The 24,497-nt window shown below is 45.0% G+C and overlaps 1 protein-coding gene and 1 long non-coding RNA gene across 2 annotated transcripts in view; one reads left to right on the forward strand and one right to left on the reverse strand.

The window, feature by feature from the left end:
* Pik3cb (phosphatidylinositol-4,5-bisphosphate 3-kinase catalytic subunit beta) overlaps positions 1 to 24,497 on the forward strand; it is a 95,844-nt gene that overhangs the window by 56,431 nt on the left and 14,916 nt on the right. Inside the window, exons 11-18 of the mRNA XM_052189232.1 lie at positions 4,977 to 5,027; positions 7,484 to 7,672; positions 9,250 to 9,371; positions 10,387 to 10,530; positions 12,604 to 12,703; positions 17,755 to 17,933; positions 19,653 to 19,762; positions 21,125 to 21,203. Coding sequence (XP_052045192.1) covers positions 4,977 to 5,027; positions 7,484 to 7,672; positions 9,250 to 9,371; positions 10,387 to 10,530; positions 12,604 to 12,703; positions 17,755 to 17,933; positions 19,653 to 19,762; positions 21,125 to 21,203 — 974 coding nt within the window. The remainder of the gene's footprint in view (positions 1 to 4,976; positions 5,028 to 7,483; positions 7,673 to 9,249; positions 9,372 to 10,386; positions 10,531 to 12,603; positions 12,704 to 17,754; positions 17,934 to 19,652; positions 19,763 to 21,124; positions 21,204 to 24,497) is intronic.
* LOC127688681 (uncharacterized) lies at positions 14,224 to 14,728 on the reverse strand. Its single transcript, XR_007978732.1, has 2 exons — positions 14,441 to 14,728; positions 14,224 to 14,375 (listed from the first exon to the last, which is right to left on the reverse strand). It is a non-coding gene; the product is annotated as an uncharacterized LOC127688681 (long non-coding RNA).

Genomic DNA, 24,497 nt, shown 5'->3' on the forward strand with positions numbered 1-24,497 from the left:
ATTCCTTGGCCCAAGTGAGCAAAGGCTACTCTTACAGTACTGAATGTTATCTGAATTCATCTACCTCACATTCAGTTCATTTTCACGCTGAGCACTACCAGACTTGTATAAAAGAGGCTTGTGTGTGTTGTAGCCATGGGGGAGCTGAGGATATTGGACCTTAGAGCCTCTTGCATGCTAAGCAGAACTCATAAATACAAAGCTATGTACTCAGTGAGTCCCAGAGTTGGTTTCTAGAGTCTTATGCAAATTTATGTAGATCAGTGCTGCTTTATTCATTTGTACTTTATCAGTTGGATCCACCCCAGAACCAATTTATCATTACAAGGTCTGTGAGAATGCCTTATAGCGGGTGGTGGTGCCACACCCCTTTGATCCCCGCACTTGGGTAGCAGAGGCAGGTGGATCTCAGAGTTCAAGGCCAGCCGCTCTATGGAGTTCCAGAACAGCCAGGGCTACACAGAGAAGCATTGTCTAAAAAAAAGAAAAGAAAAAGGTTTTCTGTCCAGTATGGTGCCTCACACCCATAAGCCCAGTACTGGGGATACTGCGGCAGGAGAACTGTGAGTTCCAAATTGCTCTGGGCTATATAAAGTGGTTCTTTCTCAAAAACATAAAAAAAATTTAAAAAAAGAGCTGTGGATGCAACTCAGTGCAGAGTGTGTGCCCAGCATGTGCAGCCTGGGTTCAAGCACCAGCTTGTAAAGTGAATGAATAAAAATAAGATTAAAATACTATTCTGACTGGTACATTAAAGACAAAGGAAAAACTGTGCTTCTTAAAATAATTGCTCTTAAGAACTTGCCATTTTTATACATACTGAGTAGGGAAAAAACGAAATGTGATTAATGTGATACATTTCTATACTCCCGAGTCGATCCTTAGATAAGGACCGTTCGTCAGCCACTGCTCCCCGTGCTGTACCCCAGGGTCTTCTGTGACTGCTGTCAGCAATGGTGTGTGTTCAGTGATCACCGTTTACTGCGGATCAGATTAGATGTCTCTAACAAATGCGAATACTTTGCACTTATCTAACTTTAGAGAAGTCGCATTTCTTTACATGTATAGTTCCACTGTTGCTCTGTCAGCCTTCATCCTCATCCCTCCCCTCCCCTGCCTCAGCGCTGAGTGCTGAGACCGCAGGTGTGAGCAAGCCCTCCGCTGCAGAGCTCTGCCCCAGCTTCTCTATCCCTGGTTTCTGTTCTTTGAATTAGGCCTCACCATGTAGCTCTGTCTAGCCTCCATTTAAAATTTCTTTTTTGTCAAGTTGCCTGGCAGGCCTCAATGGGTCCTCTGCCTCAGTGAGAGTCTTATGGTGACTACAAATACGTCACGTGAATGTACACGGCGGAAACTTCTGAAGTCCATGTTACTCAGCACTGCCACTGTCCGTTTCATCTCCTGCTTTAAAGGGAATTTTATGACTGTTGCTAAATAGTAGTGACTCCTCTCACTTGACCTTAGAAACCACCCTGTGCGGTAGGCTGAGAATCCGCACCCTGTGGAGTAGGCTGGGAATGGCCACTTTTAACAGAGGCCAGTCACAGGCTGGGACTTCTGAGTCTCTCCTGTCTACCCTCTCTATGAACCAAGGGAAGTGAGAACTGCTTTTCAGAATCCACTGTGTCAGTTCTTCTGCATGATATTTTATTATTATTATTTTCTTTATTCACATTTCAAATGTTATCCCTTTCCTTGATCGTTTCCCTTCTGTTAACCCCCCATCCCACCCCACTCCCCCACCTCCCACTCAGAAACCCACCCACTCCAGCATTCCCCTACACTGGGACATCAAGCCTTCACAGGTCCAAGGGCCTCTCCTCTCACTGATGTCTAACAAGGCCATCCTCTGCTGCATATGTAGCTGGAGCCATGGGTCCCTCCATATGTTCTCTTTGGTTGGTGGTTTACTCCCTGGGAGCTCTGGGGATACTGGTTGGTTCATATTGTTGGTCTTCCTACGGGGCTGCAAACCCCTTCATCTCCTTCAGTCCTTTCTCTAGCTCTTCCTTTGGGGACCCTGTGCTTAGTTCAATGGCTGGCTGTGAGCATCCACATCTATATTGGTCAGGCCCTGGCAGAGCCTCTCTGGCGACAGCTATATCAGGCTCCTGTCAGCAAGCACTTGCTGGCATTCACAGTAGTGTCTGGGTTTCGTGACTGTATATGAGATGGATCCCCAGGTGGGGCAGTCTCTGGATGGCCTTTCCTTCAATCTCTGCTTCATACATTGTCTCCGTTTTTCCTCCCATGGATATTTTGATCCCCCTTCTAAGAAGGACCTAAGTATCCACCTTAGGTCTTCCTTCTTTTTGAGCTTCGTGTGATTTGTGAATTGTATCTTGGGTATTCCAAGCTTCTGGGCTAATATCTACTTATCAGTGAGTGCATACCATGTATGATCTTTTGTGATTGGATTACCTCACTCAGGATGATATTTTCTAGTTCCATCCATTTGCCTGAGAATTTCATGAATTCATTTTTTTAATAGCTGAGTAGTACTCCATTATGTAAATTACCACATTTTCTATAAGGCTGCTATGAACATAGTAGAGCATGTATCCTTATTACATGTTGGAGCATCTTCTGGGTATATGCCCAGGAGTGGTATAGCTGGTTCCTCAGGTAGTACTGTGCCCAATTTTCTGAGGAACCACCAAACTGATTTCCAGAGTGGTTGTACCAGCTTGCAGTGCTTCCAAAAAGAACCTGGAGAGAGCATGGACTAGCAGCTTGACAGCATACCTGAAGGCTCTAGAATAAAAAGAAGCAAATACACCCAAGATGGGTAGACGGCAGGAAATAATCCAACTCAGGGTTGAAATCAACCAAACAGAAACAAAAAGAACTATACAAAGAATTAACCAAACCAGGCACTGGTTCGTCTGCAGGATTGTTACCGCAGCGGTGGAGCTCAGCTACCCTTACACCACCCCCTACACCACCCCCTACACCACGCCATATGCGTGCGCCTGCTGATTTAGTGTCTGCTTTGTTAGTTTATTTCCCTCTTCTCCCGCTATCCCGCTCAGGCTGCCATCCTGTCATTTCACTGCATCCCTCAGTAGACTGGGCTCAGCCTTGCTGTAGATTCTGGGTCTTCCAGGACCTTACACATTCTAGGCAAATGCTTTCTTCTTGACTTACACGCACTTTAGCCCTTGTTAACTGTAAGAAATAAAATGTAATAAGGCTTACTTGTGAGTAACTTTTCTAAAAACTTTCTACTGATTGTAAGTTTTCCAGCGTGCACCCTAGCTCACTCACCTCCCATCCCTGTCTGTCTGCCCTCTGCCCTTACAACCTCCCTGACCTACCAAAGGAACATAGCCAAACAAAATTCAAAACGAAGCATAGACAACATCCTGGAGACTGTAGTGTGTCACAGTGTGTCTCACACAGCTTTACTTGTAAATGTTCACTGCAGTGAGTCATTGGTCTGGTCCTCGCTCACCAGGACTCTTCCTGGTTATCCTATTGTTGCCCTGTGTCACAGGGATCCTGCAGCTTTGGACAAGCAAGACTGGTCTTCATGTGCCTGGGCACTTGATAAAGGAGGGGATGTCGGGGTGGGCCAATCAAAGCCCTGGATCTGGGCATGGGTGGTAGCGGAGTTGGTCAGCTCACCAGCTCTCCCTTACCCACACCACCAGGGTGAACCCTCCAGCCCTGCCCTGGGTAGCCCACCCAGTGCCATAACCAGCAAGAAACAGGGTGAGCTCTCCCTCTCTCAGCTCCCGTGTTCTCCTGGTGGCTCGCCCGCACATATGTCACCAGTGCCAGCTCCACTGCTTTGCCCAGGTGTGTTCAGAGCCTGCTCCCCTAAGTGCTGCTGCCTGCCACTCAACAGCCAGGCCATCTGCTCTCATGACAGGGCCAGCTCTCCAAGCTCCCACTGGTGGGCATGGGGTGGACACACCACCTTCATCTCCGCAGAGTCAATTCTCCCATGCTCACAGCTCACCCAAGGCCCTGTTACCAGGCCAGCTCCACTGTGCTGCCCAGGTGGCTGCCAGACTAGGGACATCTGCACATCTCTAGTGGTAATATGAGCCATGGACATCAACATAGACCCAGACATGGCCCTCAGGTGGCAGCCCTGGTTGGGACTTCACCATGGCCTTAAGAGGCTGGGCTGACTACTCACAACAGGCTGTTCCTTTCTACCCTCCAGTCTCCAGTTCTAGCTCTCTTCATAATGCTATGCTTCTCTTCCTCTCCCTCCCATCTGTGCACCACACACTTGCACATTGCAGTGCCCCCCCCCCACTGTGGACAGGCCACGTGGCTGGCAGGCCTCTGGGTGTCCTCCTTTGCCCCGTCCACAGCAAGTGGGCCTCTGTGTACAGCGTGCCCAGACCATGTGGCTGCAGGCTGGTCTCTGGATGCTCTCTTTCATCCGTGCAGGTTGCCTGGCAGCAGATGGGCCTCTGTGTGTCTTCTACCTGTTCAGGCTGCTGGACTGTAGGTGGGTCTCTCCCTTAGAACCCTTTAGCATTTTTTAGGATTATTTTTATTTTATATGTGGAGTCTTGCCGACACATATATTTGTGTGCTATTTGCCTCCAGTTCTCAGGGAAGCCAAAAGATAACATCAGATCCCCTGAAATTGCATTTACAGATGATTGTGAACCACCTTGTAGGTTCTGGGAAGCAAATCCAGGTCTTCCAGAAGAGCAACCAGTACTCCTAACCTCTGAGCCATCTTCAGCCCCACCCTAGTAACTCTTATCTTATCTAGGAGCAGCCCTCTCAGAGACGCTATTGTTTCCCTGTTGTCTGGGGGGGGGGGGTTTGAAGCCCTTGGGGGAACACTGATTTGGGGGTTGTTTCATTTGTTAATTTTGTTTCTATTTATGAAGGCTTTGAGTGCCAAGCATGTGCAGTCTCTTGTAATCTAAGTGCAAACATAGTAATTAACATTGAAAATTTTACAAATATGAGGACAAAATGTAAGTTTTAATTTTTTCCAACAGATCATTGAGAAGGCAGCTGAGATTGCCAGTGGAGACAGTGCTAATGTGTCGGTAAGTATCAAGCTCAGCCTGGCCCTACTACAGAGCTCTGTGTGACAGGCGGGGCCTTCACCTCATCTGTTGGAATGAATATATGCGAGATAGAACTCTTGAGTTAGTCTTTTGGACTACAGGAGGAGGGGTGTAGGCCGGAGGATGTGAGTTCCGGCAGTGGATCCACCACTGAAGACTTCCAACTGGTTGGTGAAATTAGGATTCTGGGTTGTGCCCAGCAGTGGTGTTACCTGCTGATTCTAAACTAAGATGTCTGGTGTTTTCCTTCTCATGGCGATTCAACTGAGCATGAGGGAAATGGAACTGTGGCACACCGTGGGTTTGCGAGTGTGCACCCCAGATAGATAGCGCAGAAATGTGGGAGTGCTGAGTGGACTTGGCAGCAGCCAGCCTGAGGGGGGAGAGAGTAGTTTCAGAGCTCTGGAGAGGCAGAGCCGGCTTTACCAGGACAGGCTTTGGCCAAAGGGAAACATGCAGTCTGGGGACGGCTGGGAACAGACCGAGACCGGCCGGCGTGATAGTGTGTGTTGTTTTTTGATATTACACGCTACACATCTTCAGTGAGGGCGTTCTTCCATAGAACAAAGTGGAGACATGATTTAAGTCTTACTGCTTCCTCCAGAGTCCGGTCGCTGTGAGATGGTGTCTGGTCTAAGCCATCCACCTGCTTTGTCTTCTCCACGGATGGTCACAGATGCATGCGTGGCCTGGCCTTCACAGGGGTCCTGGGGGTCAAAGTTCAGGTCTTTGTGTCGGCACACCAAGCATCCCACCACCTCCTTTGAGAGCTTCCAGCTCAGATTCTTACTTGGAACAAAACCCTCCCCCATTTTCCTCAATTAAGTGGATTCTTGGTTTGTGTGTTCTTCAGTTTTAAACTCTGGTTATCTGCCTGTTCGTGGTAATGTGCCTCCTACATGTGAAGATTCCCAAGTATCCTGGGACCTGGTAGCTCCCAAGGGTCCAACACTTTTACCCTTCACTGCTGACAGGATTACAGTCAGAGTGGAACAGAGGAAGGGCCAGCTACACTGTTCCCTCTGTAGGCAGATAGTCTCCCAGACCTTCCTCTTCAGGTAGATATTTTACACCAAATCCTAGCCGCCTCCCCATCGTTCCCCGCCTCTTTGAATCTGAGCTGGAGTTCCCTAGAGCTGTGCCTAGCTCCTCACTGCTCCCTGAGCCTGAAGGCCCCAGTCCCTCATCACACCTGCATTCTCTCACCAAAGGGTCCCTGTCAGGTTCCTCTGCATTTCATGTTCATACCTCCTACCATGTTTTAGACAGATTGGCATCAAACTCATGTAGCAGAAGTTAGATGCCTGGACTCCCCTGACTCTCCTGCCTCATCCTTCTAAGTGCTGGGACTGCAGGTGTACCATACCACATCTGGGACTGCAGGTGTACCATACCACATCTGGGACTGCAGGTGTACCATACCACATCTGGGACTGCAGGTGTACCATACCACATCTGGGATTGCAGGTGTAGCATACCACATCTGGGATTGCAGGTGTAGCATACCACATCTGACAGGTGCTTTTGTTGTTGCTGCTGTTGTTTAAACATGGTCACCAGTGTTGACTGGCACTTTGACTCCTTCAGAATGCTGGGGTTTTGGTATCACCAGGGAACTTGTTCATTTCTGTGTTAGGGTGGAATCCTGTGAACTAGGCCAGTGCTTTGCAACTGAGTAAATGTTCTAAGACTACAGAGTTTTGCTGTTTTATCCTTTTTTGGTTTTGTTGATACACACACACACAGCGCTGTCTGCATGTATGCTTGCAAGCCAGAAAAGGGCATCAGATCCCATTACAGATGATTGTAAGCCACTATGTGGTTCCTAGGAATTGAACTCAGGACCTCTGCAAGAGTAGCCAGAGTTCTTAACCTCTGATTTACTTCCAGTCATATGGTTTCTAATTTATAGAATTTTATGCCTTTATGCCAAGGCACAACCGAGGTCTCTGCTTATTATTTTTATTTTATTCGTTATATATTTGGCTATCTTCAGGGTAGCGGGCTGGGGGCTGATAGAAATCAGGAGATGGTGAGCTGACTCAGGAGGTGAAAGTGCTTGCCACGGCATGGCTTTAATCCCAGCACATTGGAGGCAGAGGCTCACTAGCCTGATCTACAGAGCAAGTAAAAGAAAAAATTTAACTCAAATAATAGTGAATTTATAAGCTATTTAAATGATACGATATATTTAACCTAAAAGCAATAGTGCCATCTAGTGTTTGATCTTGGATTTAAAAAAGAGCCTTTATTCATAGCTTATAACCTATTAATATAGAACAATGCAAACTTTTTAAAAGGATCCATGTTAATTAACCTTGTACAGAATTTCAGTTGGTAAAGCTCACAATTATGTCATTGTATATAAATTTGCTGAATGGGTGCCTATGGTTTGCACAGTTAAATTCCATAATGACCATTTTACTTTCTTAAAGAGTCGTGGTGGGAAAAAATTTCTTGCTGTACTGAAAGAAATCTTGGACAGGGACCCCCTGTCTCAGCTGTGTGAGAACGAAATGGACCTTATTTGGACTCTACGGCAAGACTGCCGAGAAAATTTCCCACAGTCACTGCCAAAACTACTCCTGTCAATCAAGTGGAATAAACTTGAAGATGTTGCTCAGGTGACAGAAAACTCCTTGTCCCTCTCCCATCTCTTCCTTCTCTCCCTCCACTTTCTTTCCCCCCAAATAACAAAAAAGCTTTCTGTAGGCCTCTGTGTGTGTGTGTGTACATGTGTATACATTACTCTTTGATTTTGTGTAAAATGTTTTTCCACAGAAGTATTTCCATTTGTTGGATGTTTTTGTTTTGTTTCTTGTATAACCTTAGCCTCTCTCAAATGTCTGTCTCAGCCGTTGAGGCTGGGATTGGAGATGTGCTCTTTAGGAGCTGTTTTTAAGGTTTTTAACTCTTAAGTATTCTCTGTAACTTCAGAGACCCTGGCATCTGGTTGGGTGGCCAGGCGTTGTATCAATAACAACTGGAACAGTAGTTTGGGAACTACTACCCAAGAGTGCCTTCTGCCAGTCTCATAGAACGCCACGTGGTTTTGATGTTTTAGGCAGGGTCCTGCTCCGGAGCCCTGGCTGGCTTAGAACCACACTGGTCTACACTCCCTGACACCCATCCATCTCTGCTTCCCAAGTGCTAGGTTTACAGGCATGTCCCACCGTGCCTGGCGCAGTTGCTTTTGAGGAGCTGAAGGCACATCCTTTCCTCACTGTAATCTAGTCAGCCTAGCTCTCCAGCACTGATCTTGCACAGTAGATTGCTGTCAGTGATACAGGATACCCAGGAAAGCCCAACAAGAGATAGCAAATACTAGAGAGTAAGATTTTATCAAGTGTTGAGCTTTGATTTGATTGCCACAAATCAAACTTTTTTCCACTCTTAGTCAGAACAAGTTTTATTCCCAGGCGTCTGTCCCTGTGAGACTCTGCCCTGTACATGCCCACTGGAGAAAGGCTCAGCGTCTCAGAGCCGTGGCAGAGCTCCTCTTCCTGGGTGTGGCCAGGACGGCTTCTTCCACACGCAGCTCCATCTCGTGCCCAGGTCCTGTGTCTGATGTCCAGTTAGCATTTGTAACAGGGTGCATTAACCATCAAATACAACGTAGGCACTCCAGTTCTCATGGAGCACTTGCAGTTATTTCTGATTTCAGGAGCTCAAGTGTATTCTGGTTAATAAAAAAATCTATAAAGTAATAGAATTCTTTAAAAGTTCATTTAAAAGTAAATGGACTTGGTGGTGCACACTTTTAATCTCAGCACTTAAGAGGTAGAGACACGCTGATCTCTGAGTTCTAGACTACCTTAGTGTACAGATGGAGTTACACAGAGAAACTCTGCCTCAAAATAAACAAACACATCCTACTAAACTTTGTAATTTTATATTGAGTTACTGACTTTCTTAGTGTATACGTCTTTACTTACTCGGCTTATTTATACTTGTCTTGTTCTTAAATTACGTAGTGGTTGATTGTTGTAGACACCTGCCGTGTCTACTCTGTTTTCCTTAGGAAAACATTTTAAACTTATAGAACTTTTCAGAAACAGGACAACTTGTGTTAGTCTGCATCTGCCAGAATGTTTGAGGCATCAGTCATTTCCATTGTTTTGACTCATCTCTGTGCCCGTGTGCCAGGAAAGATAAGTTACTTTTGTCCACCAAACTTCTGACCCAGTTTTCATTTTAACAGCTTCAGGCGCTCCTGCAGATTTGGCCCAAATTACCTCCCAGAGAAGCTCTGGAGCTCCTGGATTTCAACTATCCAGACCAGTATGTCCGGGAATACGCTGTAGGCTGCCTGCGACAGATGAGGTATCTCTTTTATGGGGCCATCCTGGGACAAGGGATTACCTGAGTTAGGAAGAGGGGGGCTCCTTGAATGTTGCCTTAGTAAGGTAAGGGAGGGGCCAAGGGAAGCTTCTTTCACCTAAGGTGGCCAGGTCTTGTGTGGGATCTTAGCGCCCTCTGCTGGCTGTGCAGCACAAACCTCACTGCTGCAAGCACAGTTTAGGTGTGGATGGGCCAGCTACTCTCCCCCTTCACCACACGACTGAGTTCTGAAACCTTGGTTCCATGGAGTGCCTGCCTGCCCTAGGCCAGCCCTGGAGGCCAGCATTTCCAAACTGAGCTGCCGTGCCTGTGTCCCCTCTTTCCTTCACCTTAGTCTATTAATTGCCCCAAATAAGAAGGGTTAGTATTTTATGATGGAGGCACATTTGTTTATTTTCTCATGGGATCTTAAACTCACTGTGTAGCCCAGGCTAACTAGTTCTCAACCTCAGACCGATCCTCCTGCTCCCAGTCCTGGCTGCGGTCCCTCCTTGCTTTTAAAATAAGATCTGTTTTAAATAGTTTGGTAGGCAGAAGAAACTCTGTAAACTCTGTAATAGTCTGAGATGCAGAGTCCGGTGACTAGGAGAAGACGCCCCCCACTTTGTACGTGTTTCCTGTAGCTGTAGGTTGTTATTAGAGGACATGAGAAATTTTGCCACGGAACCCTGGTAACCTTATTGACCCCTGGAACCTACCTAGACATAGAGAGAGGATCCACTCCACTCCACCACATTGTCCTCTGAGCACTGGCACACACACTACAGACACGCCCACACACACAATAAAAATAATTGTGTTTAAGTGGCCATTTGGGGGCAGTGGGCATGACGCCTGGCAGATTCTATGTGTAATCAAGTGGTACAGTGAGTGTAAACATGTGAGGAGCCTGGTCCAGGAGGCCCATGCACATAGCCAGGTAGCGCGTGACAGTTGGTAGCTAGGGATCACCTTCTGGCACAGGTGGCTGATTTTCTCTCCCTTTTGTTTCTTTCAGTGATGAAGAACTCTCTCAGTATCTTTTACAATTGGTGCAAGTTTTGAAATATGAGCCTTTTCTTGATTGTGCCCTCTCCAGATTCCTATTAGAAAGAGCGCTGGATAATCGGAGGATTGGGCAGTTTCTGTTTTGGCATCTTAGGTAAGCCCTGTTTCAGTTCGATATCATTACGTTCTCTAATAAGTAGTCCAGTGTGATGTAAGACGCTCGGTGGACTGGCAGACGCTCGGTGGACTGTTTCTGACCCATCTGTAGCATTTACACTGTTTGGTGCCTTCTCTTATTTTTTGATTCCTAAATTCTGTTTTCATCATTTGGCAAAGTATTTTATGATGCTTTCTAGATTTTTAAGTAAAACTAGTAACTTATTGTGATATTTTCTAACAAACTACTTTTTGTTTTAAAATATTGGTTTCATGTTTACACTTTGTGTGCACTCTGATCAGATCTTCCCCGTCTGCGCCTCTCCAGCTCCTACTGTCACTCCCAACTTTTTCCTCCCAACTTCATGCTCTCTTTTTTTTAAGAAATATTTTTACTTTATGTACATTGGTGCTTTGACTGCACGTATGTCAGCCTGAAGATGTCAGAGCCCCTGGGACAGGCGTTACAGACAGTTGTGAGCTGCCGTGTGGTTGTTGGGAATTGAACTCAGGACCTTTGGAAGAGTAGCCAGTGCTCTTAACCACTGAGCAATCTCTCCAATGCCCCATGCACTCTTTTTTTTTTTTAAAGAAATAAACTATTTTTTAATATATATTAGCCATGTGCTGATTTATTTATTCCATTCAGAAGTTTACATATATGTATGTATGTGTGTGTGTGTATGTATTTATTTTATGAGTATGGCTGCTTTACCTGTATATATAGACACACTTGTATGCTAGATGCTTTCAGTGGCCAGAAGAGGGCATTGGATCCCCTGGAACCACAGTTATAGACAGTTGTGAGCTGCTCTGTGGGAACTAGGAGCACACCTTGGGTCCTTTGGACGGCAGCCAGTGTTTCTAAGCACCACGCCATCCCTCCAGCTTCAGTTCGTCAATACTATTATTATTACTACCTTTACTGAGTAAAGTCAGAGTTTTATGTAATCTTAACCTGTATTTATTTCCATGTTTCTGTGAGTACAGGTGGATGTAGGGGCCAGAGGCCCACATCCCCCTGAAGCTAGCGTTTCAAGCAATTGTTAGCATCCAGAGTGGGTCCTGGGAACTGAACCTGGGACCTTTGCGAGAGCAGTGCTGGCACTTACCCTCCCAGCCCCTTTCCAGCCGTGTGTGTGTGTGTGTGTGTGTGTGTGTGTGTGTGTGTGTGTGTGTGTGTCTGTTTTCTTTGCGGTGCTGGGGCTTGAGCACAGTCTGGCACATGTGGTCAGGTCAGTCTTCTTTACCCCTCATTTGCACTGTTCTCTGTTCAAACTTAAGTTTATCAGGAAAAAGAAAGCCTTCCTTTCTTCCTTTTTGACTAAGCTTTCAAAGAACTTATGATCTCTGTAATACTGTGGTATTAATTTTAGCAGAGTTTCCTTCCTAAAGTGGTTTTCTTGTTTGTGCATTTTTTTTTATACTTTGTCTTCTCATCCAGTTCAGAACTATTTTGAACCCCTCAGAGAATGAGAACATTTCTTGTTTTTTTTTTCCAATACATGTATGCCATTGTCTGAGAGAGAAAAGAAAACGGGGGCCAGCAAGATGCCTTGTGGAGCATGGTTCTGGCTGGGCAAACTTGCCAAGCCGACCTCAGCATGCAGAGTCCACATGTGAGTGGGAGAGGAGAGCCCGCCTCCTCGGCTGTGCTCTGGCATCCATGTCCACCCTGTGGCTCGTGCCCCACTCCCAATATGCACTCAGTGACAATGGGAAGGAGGACAGAAACGTGGTTAGATGGACTGGCTCATTAGCCACAGTCAGATAGATTCCTGTTTCCACCTGATTCTCTCCAAATTCCTACCTTACAGTTCCTTTCCCTTTCAAAAGGCAGTTCAGGTAAAAGGTTGCTAGTTTTCTTCAATTAAAAAATTGAAAGACAGCTAAGATGGCCTAACTTGTGAGTCCTAACCGCGTGTGACCCTCTTACTAGTATGTGCTCAGGGTGACCAGCTCTCCACTAGTTGGCATCAGACAAACATTTTGTGGCAGAATAAAGAGCGCAGTGCTTATTCTCCCTCTAAGGTGTTGGATCACAAACCTTTTTGGTGTTGCTGTTCTGCAGGTCGGAGGTGCACACTCCTGCTGTGTCCGTCCAGTTCGGTGTCATCCTGGAAGCGTACTGTCGAGGGAGCGTGGGGCACATGAAAGTGCTCTCCAAGCAGGTGTGTGCTTCGGTGTAGTTCAGTTTAGCACGCAATAATCGATTGAGTTTATCAAATGGAATTTCTCCAGCTGCACATTTCAGTGCCCTTTCAGTAACTCAACCTGCTCAATACTTCATTGGACTAGACTGAGTCTCGTGCAGCTCAGGATGGATGGCCCTGAGCTCACTGTGTAGGTCAGGAGATCCTCCTGCCCAGGCTTTTGAGTGCTGGGATCCGCAGCATATAGTGTGGTGTCTGATTTATGCTGAGCTGGGATTGGACTCAAGGCTGTGCACTTGGCATGCAGGCAGTCTACCACTGAGCCACTGCCCAGCCTTCAGCTTTTAGGAAAATCTGTCAAAGTAAGTTTCAGCAAGCTTAGAATTAAAGCATATCTCAGATTTTCTGTATTAATAGTGTGCCCTACGTTTTAATTGTCTATATGTATTTTGTGGTGGTAGCCTGTATTCTCTTCAGGTAGTGTGTTTTTAGAGCTTTATGACTTTTTTCTTTGAAGATTTATATGTAAGTACACTATAACTGTCTTCAGACACACCAGAAGAGGGCGTCAGATCTCATTATGGATAGTTGTAAGCCACCATGCGGTTGCTGGGATTTGAACTCAGGACCTTTGGGAGAACAGTCAGTGCTCTTAACAGCTGAGCCGTCTCACCAGCCCTTTATGACTCTTTAGTATAGTGTTATAATGCATATAATTTATCTTTTAGACCGAGATATAGTGAAGTATAAACACATGATTTCTGTAGTTCAGAGTCCTTGTTACCTTTTCAAGCTATATCTTTATACCTAAAGTTGTAATACATTCTTGCAGTCCAGAAGTATTGCTGATATTACTGTTGAGTTATTAAATAATTACCCTGTGTCAAGAACTCATACTGTTTTAAGTATGCTGTCTAATTGTGCTCCTTATAATTAACCATTATGTCTGTAAAACATGGGCAGTTCCTTGAACTCATGATCCCCCTCCCCCAAATGCTGAGAATATTCTTATATGCTACCATTCCATGCACACTTACTTAGCTAGAGGACCTTCCACAAGCTTTTACAAAATGGCTATGATACCTTTGGAAAGGCTGCGGGCTGTGGCAATCAAGCAGCTAATAGATAGCCACACCATGAGACCGTATCATTGATCCCCACTGTGACCCAGTGCTCACGGTGGCCTTCTCATCTGACCCATTGCCTTCTACTCCACCACCCTCTGCACTGGACTCCTCATTCCCCCTCCTCTGTCTGCCTCCCCTCCCCAGTGCACCCTCTGAACATCTGATAAGTGATCTTTTTTTCCAGTCATAAGTATTCTCTTTTTTAAATCCCTAACAACAGGTTGTTCATAACACTGAAAATCCGGATTTTTCTACCTGTACTTATCAGTCCCAGTTGGCTGCTGTGTGTGTGACCTCACTGTGTGTCTGTCCCAGTTGGCTGCTGTGTGTCTGACCTCACTGTGTGTCTGTTGGCTGCTGTGTGTCTGACCTCACTGTGTGTCTGTCCCGGTTGGCTGCTGTGTGTGTGACCTCACTGTGTGTTTGTGGGTTGCTGTGTGTGTGACCTCACTGTGTGTCTGTCCCGGTTGGCTGCTGTGTGTGTGACCTCACTGTGTGTCTGTCCCAGTTGGCTGCTGTGTGTGTGACCTCACTGTGTGTCTGTGGGTTGCTGTGTGTCTGACCTCACTGTGTGTCTGTCCCGGTTGGCTGCTGTGTGTCTGTCCTGGTTGGCTGCTGTGTGTCTGACCTCACTGTGTGTCTGTTGGCTGCTGTGTGTGTGACCTCACTGTGTGTCTGTGGGTTGCTGTGTGTCTGACCTCACTCTGTGTCTGTGGGCTGCCCTTGCTCACGTCTCGTGCACACTGCACATCTGTCCGCTTGGTTCTCTGGAAGCATTTAATGCGACTTTTCTAAGGAGGCAGGCATACCACCCTTCCTTTCCCCATTTCCCTCCCCTGATCCCAGGTCCTCTTGTGCCACAGGCGAGCCTTCTACTGCCAAGCCCCAGCTCCAGCCCTTCCCTATGTGCAATAGTCACAGAGGCTAAGTATGGCGTCAGATGCCCTAGAGCTGGAGTCACAGGTGTTTTTTGAGCTGAGCAGTGTGAGTGCTGGCAACCAGACTTCAGTCCTCTGCAAACACACTTGGCCATTGAGCCATCTCTTTAGGCCCAGTCTCCAAATCACCCCATCCCTGCTTTTAAAAAAATTCTATTTCCAGTGAGACAAGATCTCACTGAGTTGCCCAGGCTGACCTGGAACTTTTCAGCCTTCTGGATAAAAGTGATTACCACCAGGACCAGTCATGACTGGATTTGTTTGTTTGGTTTTTTTTTTTTTTTTTTTTTTTTGGATTTGGTTTTTTCGAGACAGGGTTTCTCTGTGTAGCCCTGGCTGTCCTGGAACTCACTCTGTAGACCAGGCTGGCCTCGAACTCAGAAATCCACCTGCCTCTGCCTCCCAGAGTGCTGGGATTACAGATGTGTGCCACCACTGCCCAGCCATGACTGGTTTCTTGACTGATAAGAATTATAAAAGAAAAACTCTGTTCCTTTCCACGGTGGGTGGGGGCACAGGGGCGGAAGTCAGAGGGTAACATGTTAGAATGGTTATGTCCGTTCTCTACATCAGTTCTGGGAATGGAACTCGGGTCTCCAGGCTTGGCCACAGTACTTCATCCACTGAACTGCTTGGCCAGCCCACCATGGTATTCTTGTTACCATTACAAAGTTGTAAAAGGACAATTGTTGAAATACCTAAAAAGTATTTTTTGACTTATGGCCACTTAGCGTACTATTGAGGAAAAGAATATGAGCACAATTAGCAATGGGGCATAGCAGTTACCAACTGTACAGACATGGAAGACATTCTAGTTTGAAATAGCTCAGAAAGGTCTGGTTTGCATAGCCCAGTTTTCATCTGGTTCTCTTGTCGCCAGTGTTTGTTCAGCTCCTGAAGCTGTTAACAAATGGAGTGCCTGTGGTTTTGACAGATGCTAACTTGGCAAGCACTGGCCAGCTTGTTTTTATCATTAAGCTGCATAGAACCATCTTAATTTTCTATATAGTGAGATCTCAGCCAGTCTTTGGAAATTGCATGCTAGAATCCACATCCATACATAGTCTGAATGGTTTTCTTGCACAGAAGCCAAATTTTAAAATGAAAACATGATACAAAATAAATTCCCTGAAAATAGGATTACAAACCAGTGCTCATTGTGTGTACCTTATATATTTACCATTTTCTTTATATGTGTTTATTATTATTTGTTTTTAGTTTTAGTGACATGTAAAGTTCTTCCTGGTTTATGATTATTACATTCCCATGAGTTTTATATAATATAATATGAATGGACTCTCAGTTATTAGCTGATGATAAGAACTTCTGTGGGGAGAGTAAGGTGGTGTCTCTGTAATTATCTCCTGGTCTGGAACTTGTTATATAAACCAGACTGTTGTCAAACTTGTAGCTGTTCTCCTGCTTCTGCTTCCTGAGTACTGGGATCATGGGTACTCCTTACAACTGGCAAACGTGGGTGTTCATTGTTTCCTTGCTTGCTTGATTGAGACAGGGTCTCACTGTATCCCTGGCTGACCTGAAACTCTGTAGAGCAGGCTGGTCTTGAACTCACAGAGTTCCCTTTGCCTCTTACCAATCCCAGCCTTCCTTCCTCCTCCAGCACGTCTGCAGTAATTAAAAGCATGCACTGCCATGCTTGACTGAAGCGGCTTTTACAAATAATGGTTTTGATCTAGTTGGCTATTGCTGTGCTACAAGTACAAGTGTGTTTGTTTGTTTGTTTGTTTTTGGCTTGTTTGTTTGTTTGAAAGCCAGAGTTGTCCCTGCTCTGAGAGACGACTCAGTAATTATGAGAACTTGTGCTTGTAGCAGACCCAGGTTCAGTGTCCATGTCAGGTGGCTCACAACCACCTGTAATTCCATTTCCAGGAGATCTGGCACCCTCTTCTAGCCTCAGTGGGCACCTCCATACACACCCATGGTACACATCTATATACTCAGGCATAGACACATATACACACTTAAAAATAAGACAAATATTTATTTTTTTAAAAAAAGATGTATTTATTTATGTTATGTGAATACATTGTTGCTGGTGTGTCTGGCACACCAGAAGGGGGTGTTGGAGCCACCATGTGGGTGCTGGGAACTGAACTCAGGACCACAGGAAGTACAGTTGCTGAGACATCTTTCCAGCCCAAGACAAATCTTAAAAAAAAAAAAAATAAAAAAAAAATAAAAAAAAAAAAAACAAGGGAAAGAAATTTTGAGACAGCATTTCTCTATGTAGCTCTGGTTGTCACAGAACTCACTTTGTTGACCAGGCTGGCCTCAAACTCAGAGATCTGCCATTTCTGCCCCCTCCCCCAACCTCAAAGTCCTGGGATTGAAACCATGTACCACCGTACCCAGCTTAAAAGCAAGCAATTCCATCTTGGACAACAAATACCTTGAATTATAATCTCTTCTTGCTGACTTGGCACTAGAAAGAAAACAGGAGGATTTCAGGCAGGTGATGGATGATAGGGATCTCAGGCACGGTAACACATAACTCTACTTCCTATCGAGGCTGAGCAGCCTGGGCTACATGAAAGGCTGTGTCTGAACATACAGAAAAGCACATAGAAGTAGGCGCTAAGGGTTCAGTACCTTAATACTGTTTCAGGAATGGTGGGTGGATTCTGCACAGATCCTCTGTTTTGTGGTGGGGGGCTAAATTGAGCAGTTCAGATGGAGGTGTTCCTAATCCCATTACTCTGTGAAGTGTAGAGTTGAATACAGGTTTATACCTATCTGAAAATACACATAGTTTATGTCTGCTTACTTTTCTCAAGCTTATATCTTTTAATGAAGGACTTAAAAGTGATACCTTGACTAATAAATAATAATGACTCACTGTTTGTGAAACTCTTCTTATACTCAGGGTAGTTACTTCAACTGATGGTATATGTGTATGGTTAGAGCTATTGATGAATGTGACCACATGATATCATGGCATTTTTAACCATAAGTGAATTCGGGGGTGGGGAACCTTATTTTCCAGGTTGAAGCACTCAATAAGTTAAAAACTTTAAATAGCTTAATCAAATTGAATGCAATGAAGCTGAACAGAGCTAAAGGGAAGGAGGCCATGCACACGTGCTTGAAGCAGAGTGCTTACCGGGAAGCGCTCTCTGGGCTGCAGTCACCTCTGAACCCCTGTGTCATCCTCTCGGAGCTCTAGTAAGTGACTTAAGTGACCGTCTCTGCTGCAGAGTATGTGTGTAGCCTGTGGGAATAGCAGTGCAGAAGAGGCTCTGATTCAGTGTGTCAGGGAACGGGCAGGGCTACCGTTAGCCCAAGGAAGTCCAAGTAACTGTGGAAAGAAAGTCCTGAGTCTTCAGAGACTGTGTTTATATTCATTAGGCTGTATAGCTATTAGCTAGATTTCTTTGTGGGGCTAGTAATACTGCAAATTAGTTTCTTTCAACTTATATAACTTAAGTTATATATAAGAACATATAAGTTAGTTTTTAAAAATATGTAATTAGTTTTACTTTGGGAGGAAGGTGTTCACAGTGGCCAGAGGCATCAGGTCCCCTGGAGCTTGGGTTACATACGGGCTCTTGTAAGCTGATGACTTGGGTGCTGGGAACTGAACTTAAGAGCTATATATGCTCTTAACCACTGAGTCATATCTCTAACTCAAGTTAGTTTGTTAAAGGGTCCTATGAAGCCTAGACTGGCTTTAGACTCTATGTAGCCCAAGCTGGTTTTCAGCACATGATCTTCCCACCTGTCTAATGCAGGCTATGCAGGCATGTGCCACCCTTCCTCACTATGGTATCAGTCTCCAAGAACTGAGAATCCTGTGTGAGCAAAATGATGGAAACCGCATTACTTACTGACTTCCCATTTTAAAGTCAAATTTAAATGCACCTTTAAACTGTTTCTTACTTTTTGCACAGAGATGGAAGATTATAATTTGTATTAACAAACGTATTCAGAATTGATCCCTCATTATGAAATCAGGGATCTGGGCTAGAGATGCAGCTCAGTATTAAAGAGCCCCTTGCTTCCCAGCCTTTACCTCAGGTGGCTCACAGTAGCATGGAACCCTCTCCGGGGGACCGTATCCTTATCTGTCCTCTGTAGTCCCCACATACACACATAAATTAAAAGTGTCTTTTAAAAGAGCCACTTGTAGTCCTGATTTTAATACAGCAGTATATTCTAATCTTTTACCTACTACTAAAAATAGCAACATTAAACATCATACTAAGTGAGGTAACCCAGTCTCAAAAGATCAATCATGGTATGCACTCACTAATAAGTGGATATTAGCCTGGAAAACTGGAATACCCAAAACATAATCTACACATCAAATGAGGTACAAGAAGAACGGAGGAGTGGCCCCTGGTTCTGGAAAGACTCAGTCTAGCAGTATAGGGCAAAACCAGAACAGGGAAGTGGGAAGGGATGGGTGGGAGAACAGGGGGAGGGAAGGGGGCTTATGTGACTTTCGGGGAATGGGGGACCAGAAAAGGGGAAATCATTTGAAATGTAAATAAAAAATATATCGAATAAAATTTTTTAAAAAAATTTAAATTATGCAAAAAGAAAGAAAGAAAGAGAGAGAGAGAGAGAGAAGAAAGAAAGAAAGAAAGAAAGAAAGAAAGAAAGAAAGAAAGAAAGAAAGAAAGAAAGAAAGAAAGAAAGAAAGAAAAGTATAAGAAGCAAGAGGGATTACAAGTGGAGCCAGAGGAAGGGAGGTCAGGCCCAAGGCTCGGGCTTCGTCCCTCGGGGCATCAGTGTGTGCCATCCAGAGCCGCCCCCTGTGCCTCTCACACAGAGGAAGTTTTCTGGCTCTCACCTGAGGACCTTGTGAGCCCCATGCCTCAGGGCTTGTATAGCCCTGCACATTGTTGCTCGAAGCGGCTGATTCTCCCTTGCTGATTGCAGTGTTGAGAAGTGCAAATACATGGACTCCAAGATGAAGCCCCTGTGGCTAGTCTACAGCAGCAGAGCCTTCGGAGAGGACTCGGTTGGAGTGATCTTTAAAAATGGTGATGGTAAGTCCCGGAATGTCAGAGTGTGTTGCAAAGTGTGTGTGACAGTGTGATAGCAGGCAAGACACAGCTGCCAGTGCCCCCAGAGTCAGCACAGCACACCCCAGGAGCCGCTCCTTCCCAGAAATTACTTGTACAGTTTATTTACCAACCTGATAAGTCTTTCCATAAAATACAAATGGTAGATCTTTGGATGTGTGAAAAGCAAGGGTATCTCAGTGTGTCCTCGGGTGTCCTGTCCAGTGTGTCCTCGGGTGTCCCGTCCAGTGACACCAGAGCTTCATGTTTAACTAAGCTCCTGACCCAGACTTCCTAAAGAACCGCTTCTCGGTAATCTCAACAGCCAAGGCAGTCCTGGCTTGTAAGCTTTATAGACACTGCAAGCCCTATACTCGTGAGCCTTAGGTTCTCCTCTCATGAAGGTCCCAGGGTCCTTAAGGAATCTGTGATAAATAACCTGTTTATATGTGCTTGCAATGTAATAGAAGTTCAAGTGGTTCACATTGTTTGAGACAGCTTACTTTGTAGTACAAGCTGGCTTCAAACTTGTGATCCTGACCCAGCTTCTCCAGTGTTGGGAATATGTGAATGTCCCAGCATGCCCTACACTCAAGATATATTACTAAATACTTTACTTCACTAGACAGTGCAAATAGTATAAAATAGCTTGTTATTACTTTGACATTTTTTTTTTATCTAAGTCCTCTTTGAGGAGGTCAGGAGGAGAAAGAGGTTTTTATGTAGCCCAGGTTGTCTTGAACTTACTATGTAGCCAAAATGCCCTTGAACTCTGCTGACCCAACCTGTCTCACCTCCCAAATACTGAGCTTACAAGTGTGGCCATCATATAGGCTGAAAGGGTTCTTTAACTCTATTATTCATTATTATTTTGGCCCAAGATCTCATGCTATAGCCAAGGCTGGCTTCAGAATTGTCCTCATGCTTCCGACTCTGCGTGCTGAGACTGGAACTCTCAGAGAGAGGATCATAAGTAGACTCAACCCTTCCAGTGTTCTCCCTGCCTCGTGCACTGACCTGTATGAGTCATAAACGCTTGCTGTGCTGTATTAAAGGCAGGAAAAGCTAACACTGTGACGTGTAGTAGAAATGTACTTTATAGTGTTCCTGCAGTTGGCACAGTAGTTCATACATGGGAAATGCTTGAATACTTACTTTTCTGAAACTGTACAGGGACATGCCAATTGCTGTACCTGGTTGGTATATTAATAGGGTAAGATTAACATTGGATGGAAAATACAGTGCTTGGTAATGATCTAGTGAGTCTGACCAAATGCCTGGTACTGAGTTAGCAGGCGAGGGGCGTGAGAGTGCAAGAGTGTGTAACTTAGTGGGTGTTTCCCGTAGATTTGCGCCAGGACATGCTGACGCTGCAGATGCTGCGCCTGATGGATCTGCTGTGGAAAGAAGCTGGCTTGGACCTGCGGTGAGCATTCCAGAGCATTTGCTTATTCTATGCTGTTTCCCCCTGCTGAGCCCTTCCTTCCTATTTTAATTGTTGTTCTTAGTAATAGTTAACTGGGCTTTTTACAATGTGCTTTCTAGTCATTGCCTGATTGGAACCTCATGAGAATTAAAACTACATGTGCTTAAGCTTCCTAAAAAAGGTTAAGTTTGGACTATAATACAACTTGGACAGACGTCCAAAATCACATGCCAGGCTAGTTTCAAGCTTGGTAGTGTTTGTTGGTTTGAGACGGGGTCCATTATGGAGTTGAGGATGATATTGAACTTACTCTACAGGTAGAGATGGCCTTGAATTCATCATCCTTCTGCCTCAGTGTCTCAGGGGCTGGGATTTAGTCATGTGTCTTCACACTCTGTTGAATTCTTTTGTAAACAGATTTGAAACCACTGCTGTGTATTGATGAACAGGTGCTCTGTGGGCTTCACTGGGTCACCACCTGCAAACCTCATACCTCCGTGTGAGGAGAATCGGGACAGTAGTGATGTCAAAGCAAAGGTTACAGAAATATTGACTAGTGCCCTACTCAAATCCAGGATTGTCAAGACTCTTAAGAGTCTTTCTATATGTTATTGGCCTATCAACGAGAGGAAGTAGTACACAGACATGTCTAGTAACCCTTTGTCTACCAAAGTATGACAGTTCTCAAAATGCCTGACTGCCTACTTTGTGGTTTCTTCTTAAACATTTGTGTGCGTGCACATACGCATATTTATGTACCATGGGCACATGTGGAGGTCAGAAGACGGCTTTGAGGGGTAGCTGCCTCCTTCTGTGGATCCTGAGGATCAAGAGTCAGGTCATGGAGCATGATAGCAAGTATGACATCCACTGGTTACCTTACCTGCTGCCTGTTTGTGTTTTATAGAAAGATCTTTGTTTTTAGATCCTTCTGGAATGTACTTTTCCAATTTGCTTAAGTTAGAACAATCTAGTGTGATTTTCCCCTTTCATGGGACTGTAAATGTAATTGCAATAAGAGAGATCTGAATTTGTTCCCTTTGTTGAAAATAGATTTTCCCCCTCAAATAACATATCCAGATTATAGTTTGTCCTCTTTCTAAGCCTTCTAGTTCCTCCCACCTCTCCTTCCCTTCCAGATCCACCTTTTCTGTCTCTCATTAGAAAATAAACAGGCTTCTAAGGGATAATAGTAAGAATATAATAAGATACAACAAAAACTAACACACCAGAATTGGGCAAAACAAACAAACAGGAGGAAAAGATTCCCCCTCCCCCATGAGAAGTCACAGCAAGAGTGACCCCCATGTGCTCACACTCAGGAATTCCATGAAGATACTAAACTGGAATCCAGAACATACTCAGAGGACATGTGGAGTAAAAGACGAGAAAACATAAAAATAAATGACAAGTTTAAAAAATTTTAAATTAAATATAAAAGCCCTGACATTATAAGACAAATATACCGTGAGTTCATTTCCTGTCAGCTGTCCACTGCTGGACTTGCAGCCTACTTTTATTTTAAAGATTTATTTATTTATGTATATGAGTACACTGTAGCTGTACAGAAGATGGTTGTGAGTCATCATGTGGTTGCTGGGAATTGAATTCAGAGCCTCTGCTCACTCCAGCCCTGCTCGCTCTAGCTCAGAGATTTATTATTATATCTAAGTACTGTAGCGGTCTTCAGACATGCCAGAAGAGGGCGTCAGATCTCATTATAGATGGTTGTGAGCCATCATGTGGTTGCTGAGGTTTGAACTCAGGACCTTTGGTAGAGCAGTCAGTGCTCTTAACCACTGAGCCATCGCTCCAGCTCCATGCAGCCTATTCTTGAGAGTAGTTAGTTTCCGTAGTGAGATTCCCTTGGATTTCATTCCCTTTGATGAAAATTACATTTTCATTTTCAAGTACTTATCAATTGGAGATGGCTCTGGGTTCGGGATGGGGACACGAGTCTGCTTCTTTCAGCTCAGGGACCTGCTCTCAGACCTAAACCCAAAAGAACCTAACAGTCACCGTATGTGATAGAGTGTCCTTTTAACTGATTAACTACTTTGAAAAACAGTTAGTTCTTCCTTCCTTTTTTTTTTTGTTTTTGTTTTTGTTTATTTGACCACTCATAAGGAATACACCACAGATAAACTTGCTTTTTGTTGTTGTTTTGACCAAATTCCTACCAAGAATCAACTTAGGGACCAGAGAGATCTCTCAGTAGGTAGGCCTGCATGCACCACAAGCTCAGTGTCTGAATTCAGTCCCAAAATGTCACGGTGCAAGAAGAGTCACTCTATACACCTACACAAGGATACATCAAGGTTCATGAAGCAGCTTGAGCGAAGAAAGGTAAATGTGGGCTCATGGTTCAGCGGGTTTCATCCTATTGTGTGGGGAGCACTGGGGCTAGGCCAGCTCCTGGCCCTGGGGGCCTGAGGTGTCCACTCACCCCGTGCAGATCAATCAGAAAGCAGAGGAGAAAGGAGAGGCAGCGGTCAGCAGGCTTGCTTTCTTGCCCCACTTTTGTTGTAATTTTCTGTGGCTACGCCTTCCCAGACACATGCAGAGGCACACTTCACTAGTGCTGCGGGCCAGTTTCACAGACTAGTCGACAGTATTAACCACTGTAGTAAATAAACCTCTGTTTGAGAACCAGGAACTCTGCAGGACATGGACTACTTAATCTGGTAAATAAAATCTCATTGGCCCACAGTCCTTTCTTCACGTAATTATCAGTAGCTGCATATGTACTCCCTCAGCAGTTACCCTGCAGTGCTTAAAGATAATTCTAGCCCACCCTGAAACTTTACTTATTCCATAAAAATGCAACCAACAAGAAAATTATTTTACTGATTTAGATCATATACTGTTGCTTATTGGTGTGACAAAACACCATGACCATAAAACTAATCTTATAAATTAGTTTATAAAAGAACGCATTTAGTTGGGCTCTGGTTCAGGGTAGAGTCCATGATTTTGATGTTAAGGCATGGTGGCAGGAGCAGCTGAAAGCTGGCACTACAACAGCAAGCAGGAAGAGAGAGCACCAACTGGGAACAACAGTATTGAAACCTAAAAGCCTGCCCTGGCCACCCCCAGCCACACCCTCCAAGGCCACACCCCTCCAAGGCCACACCCCTCCAAGGCCACACCTCCTGATCTTTACCAAACAGTTCCACCAACTGGGGACCAAGCACTAGAACATGAGCCTATGGGTGCCACTCCCATTCAAACCACCACAAATCCTATAAATTTCCAACTCTGGTTCTTTCCAAAGTTCTCAGACTCCTGGGTGAT

The sequence above is a fragment of the Apodemus sylvaticus genome, chromosome 7 (assembly GCF_947179515.1).
Source record: "Apodemus sylvaticus chromosome 7, mApoSyl1.1, whole genome shotgun sequence".
Taxonomy (NCBI): Eukaryota; Metazoa; Chordata; class Mammalia; order Rodentia; family Muridae; genus Apodemus; species Apodemus sylvaticus.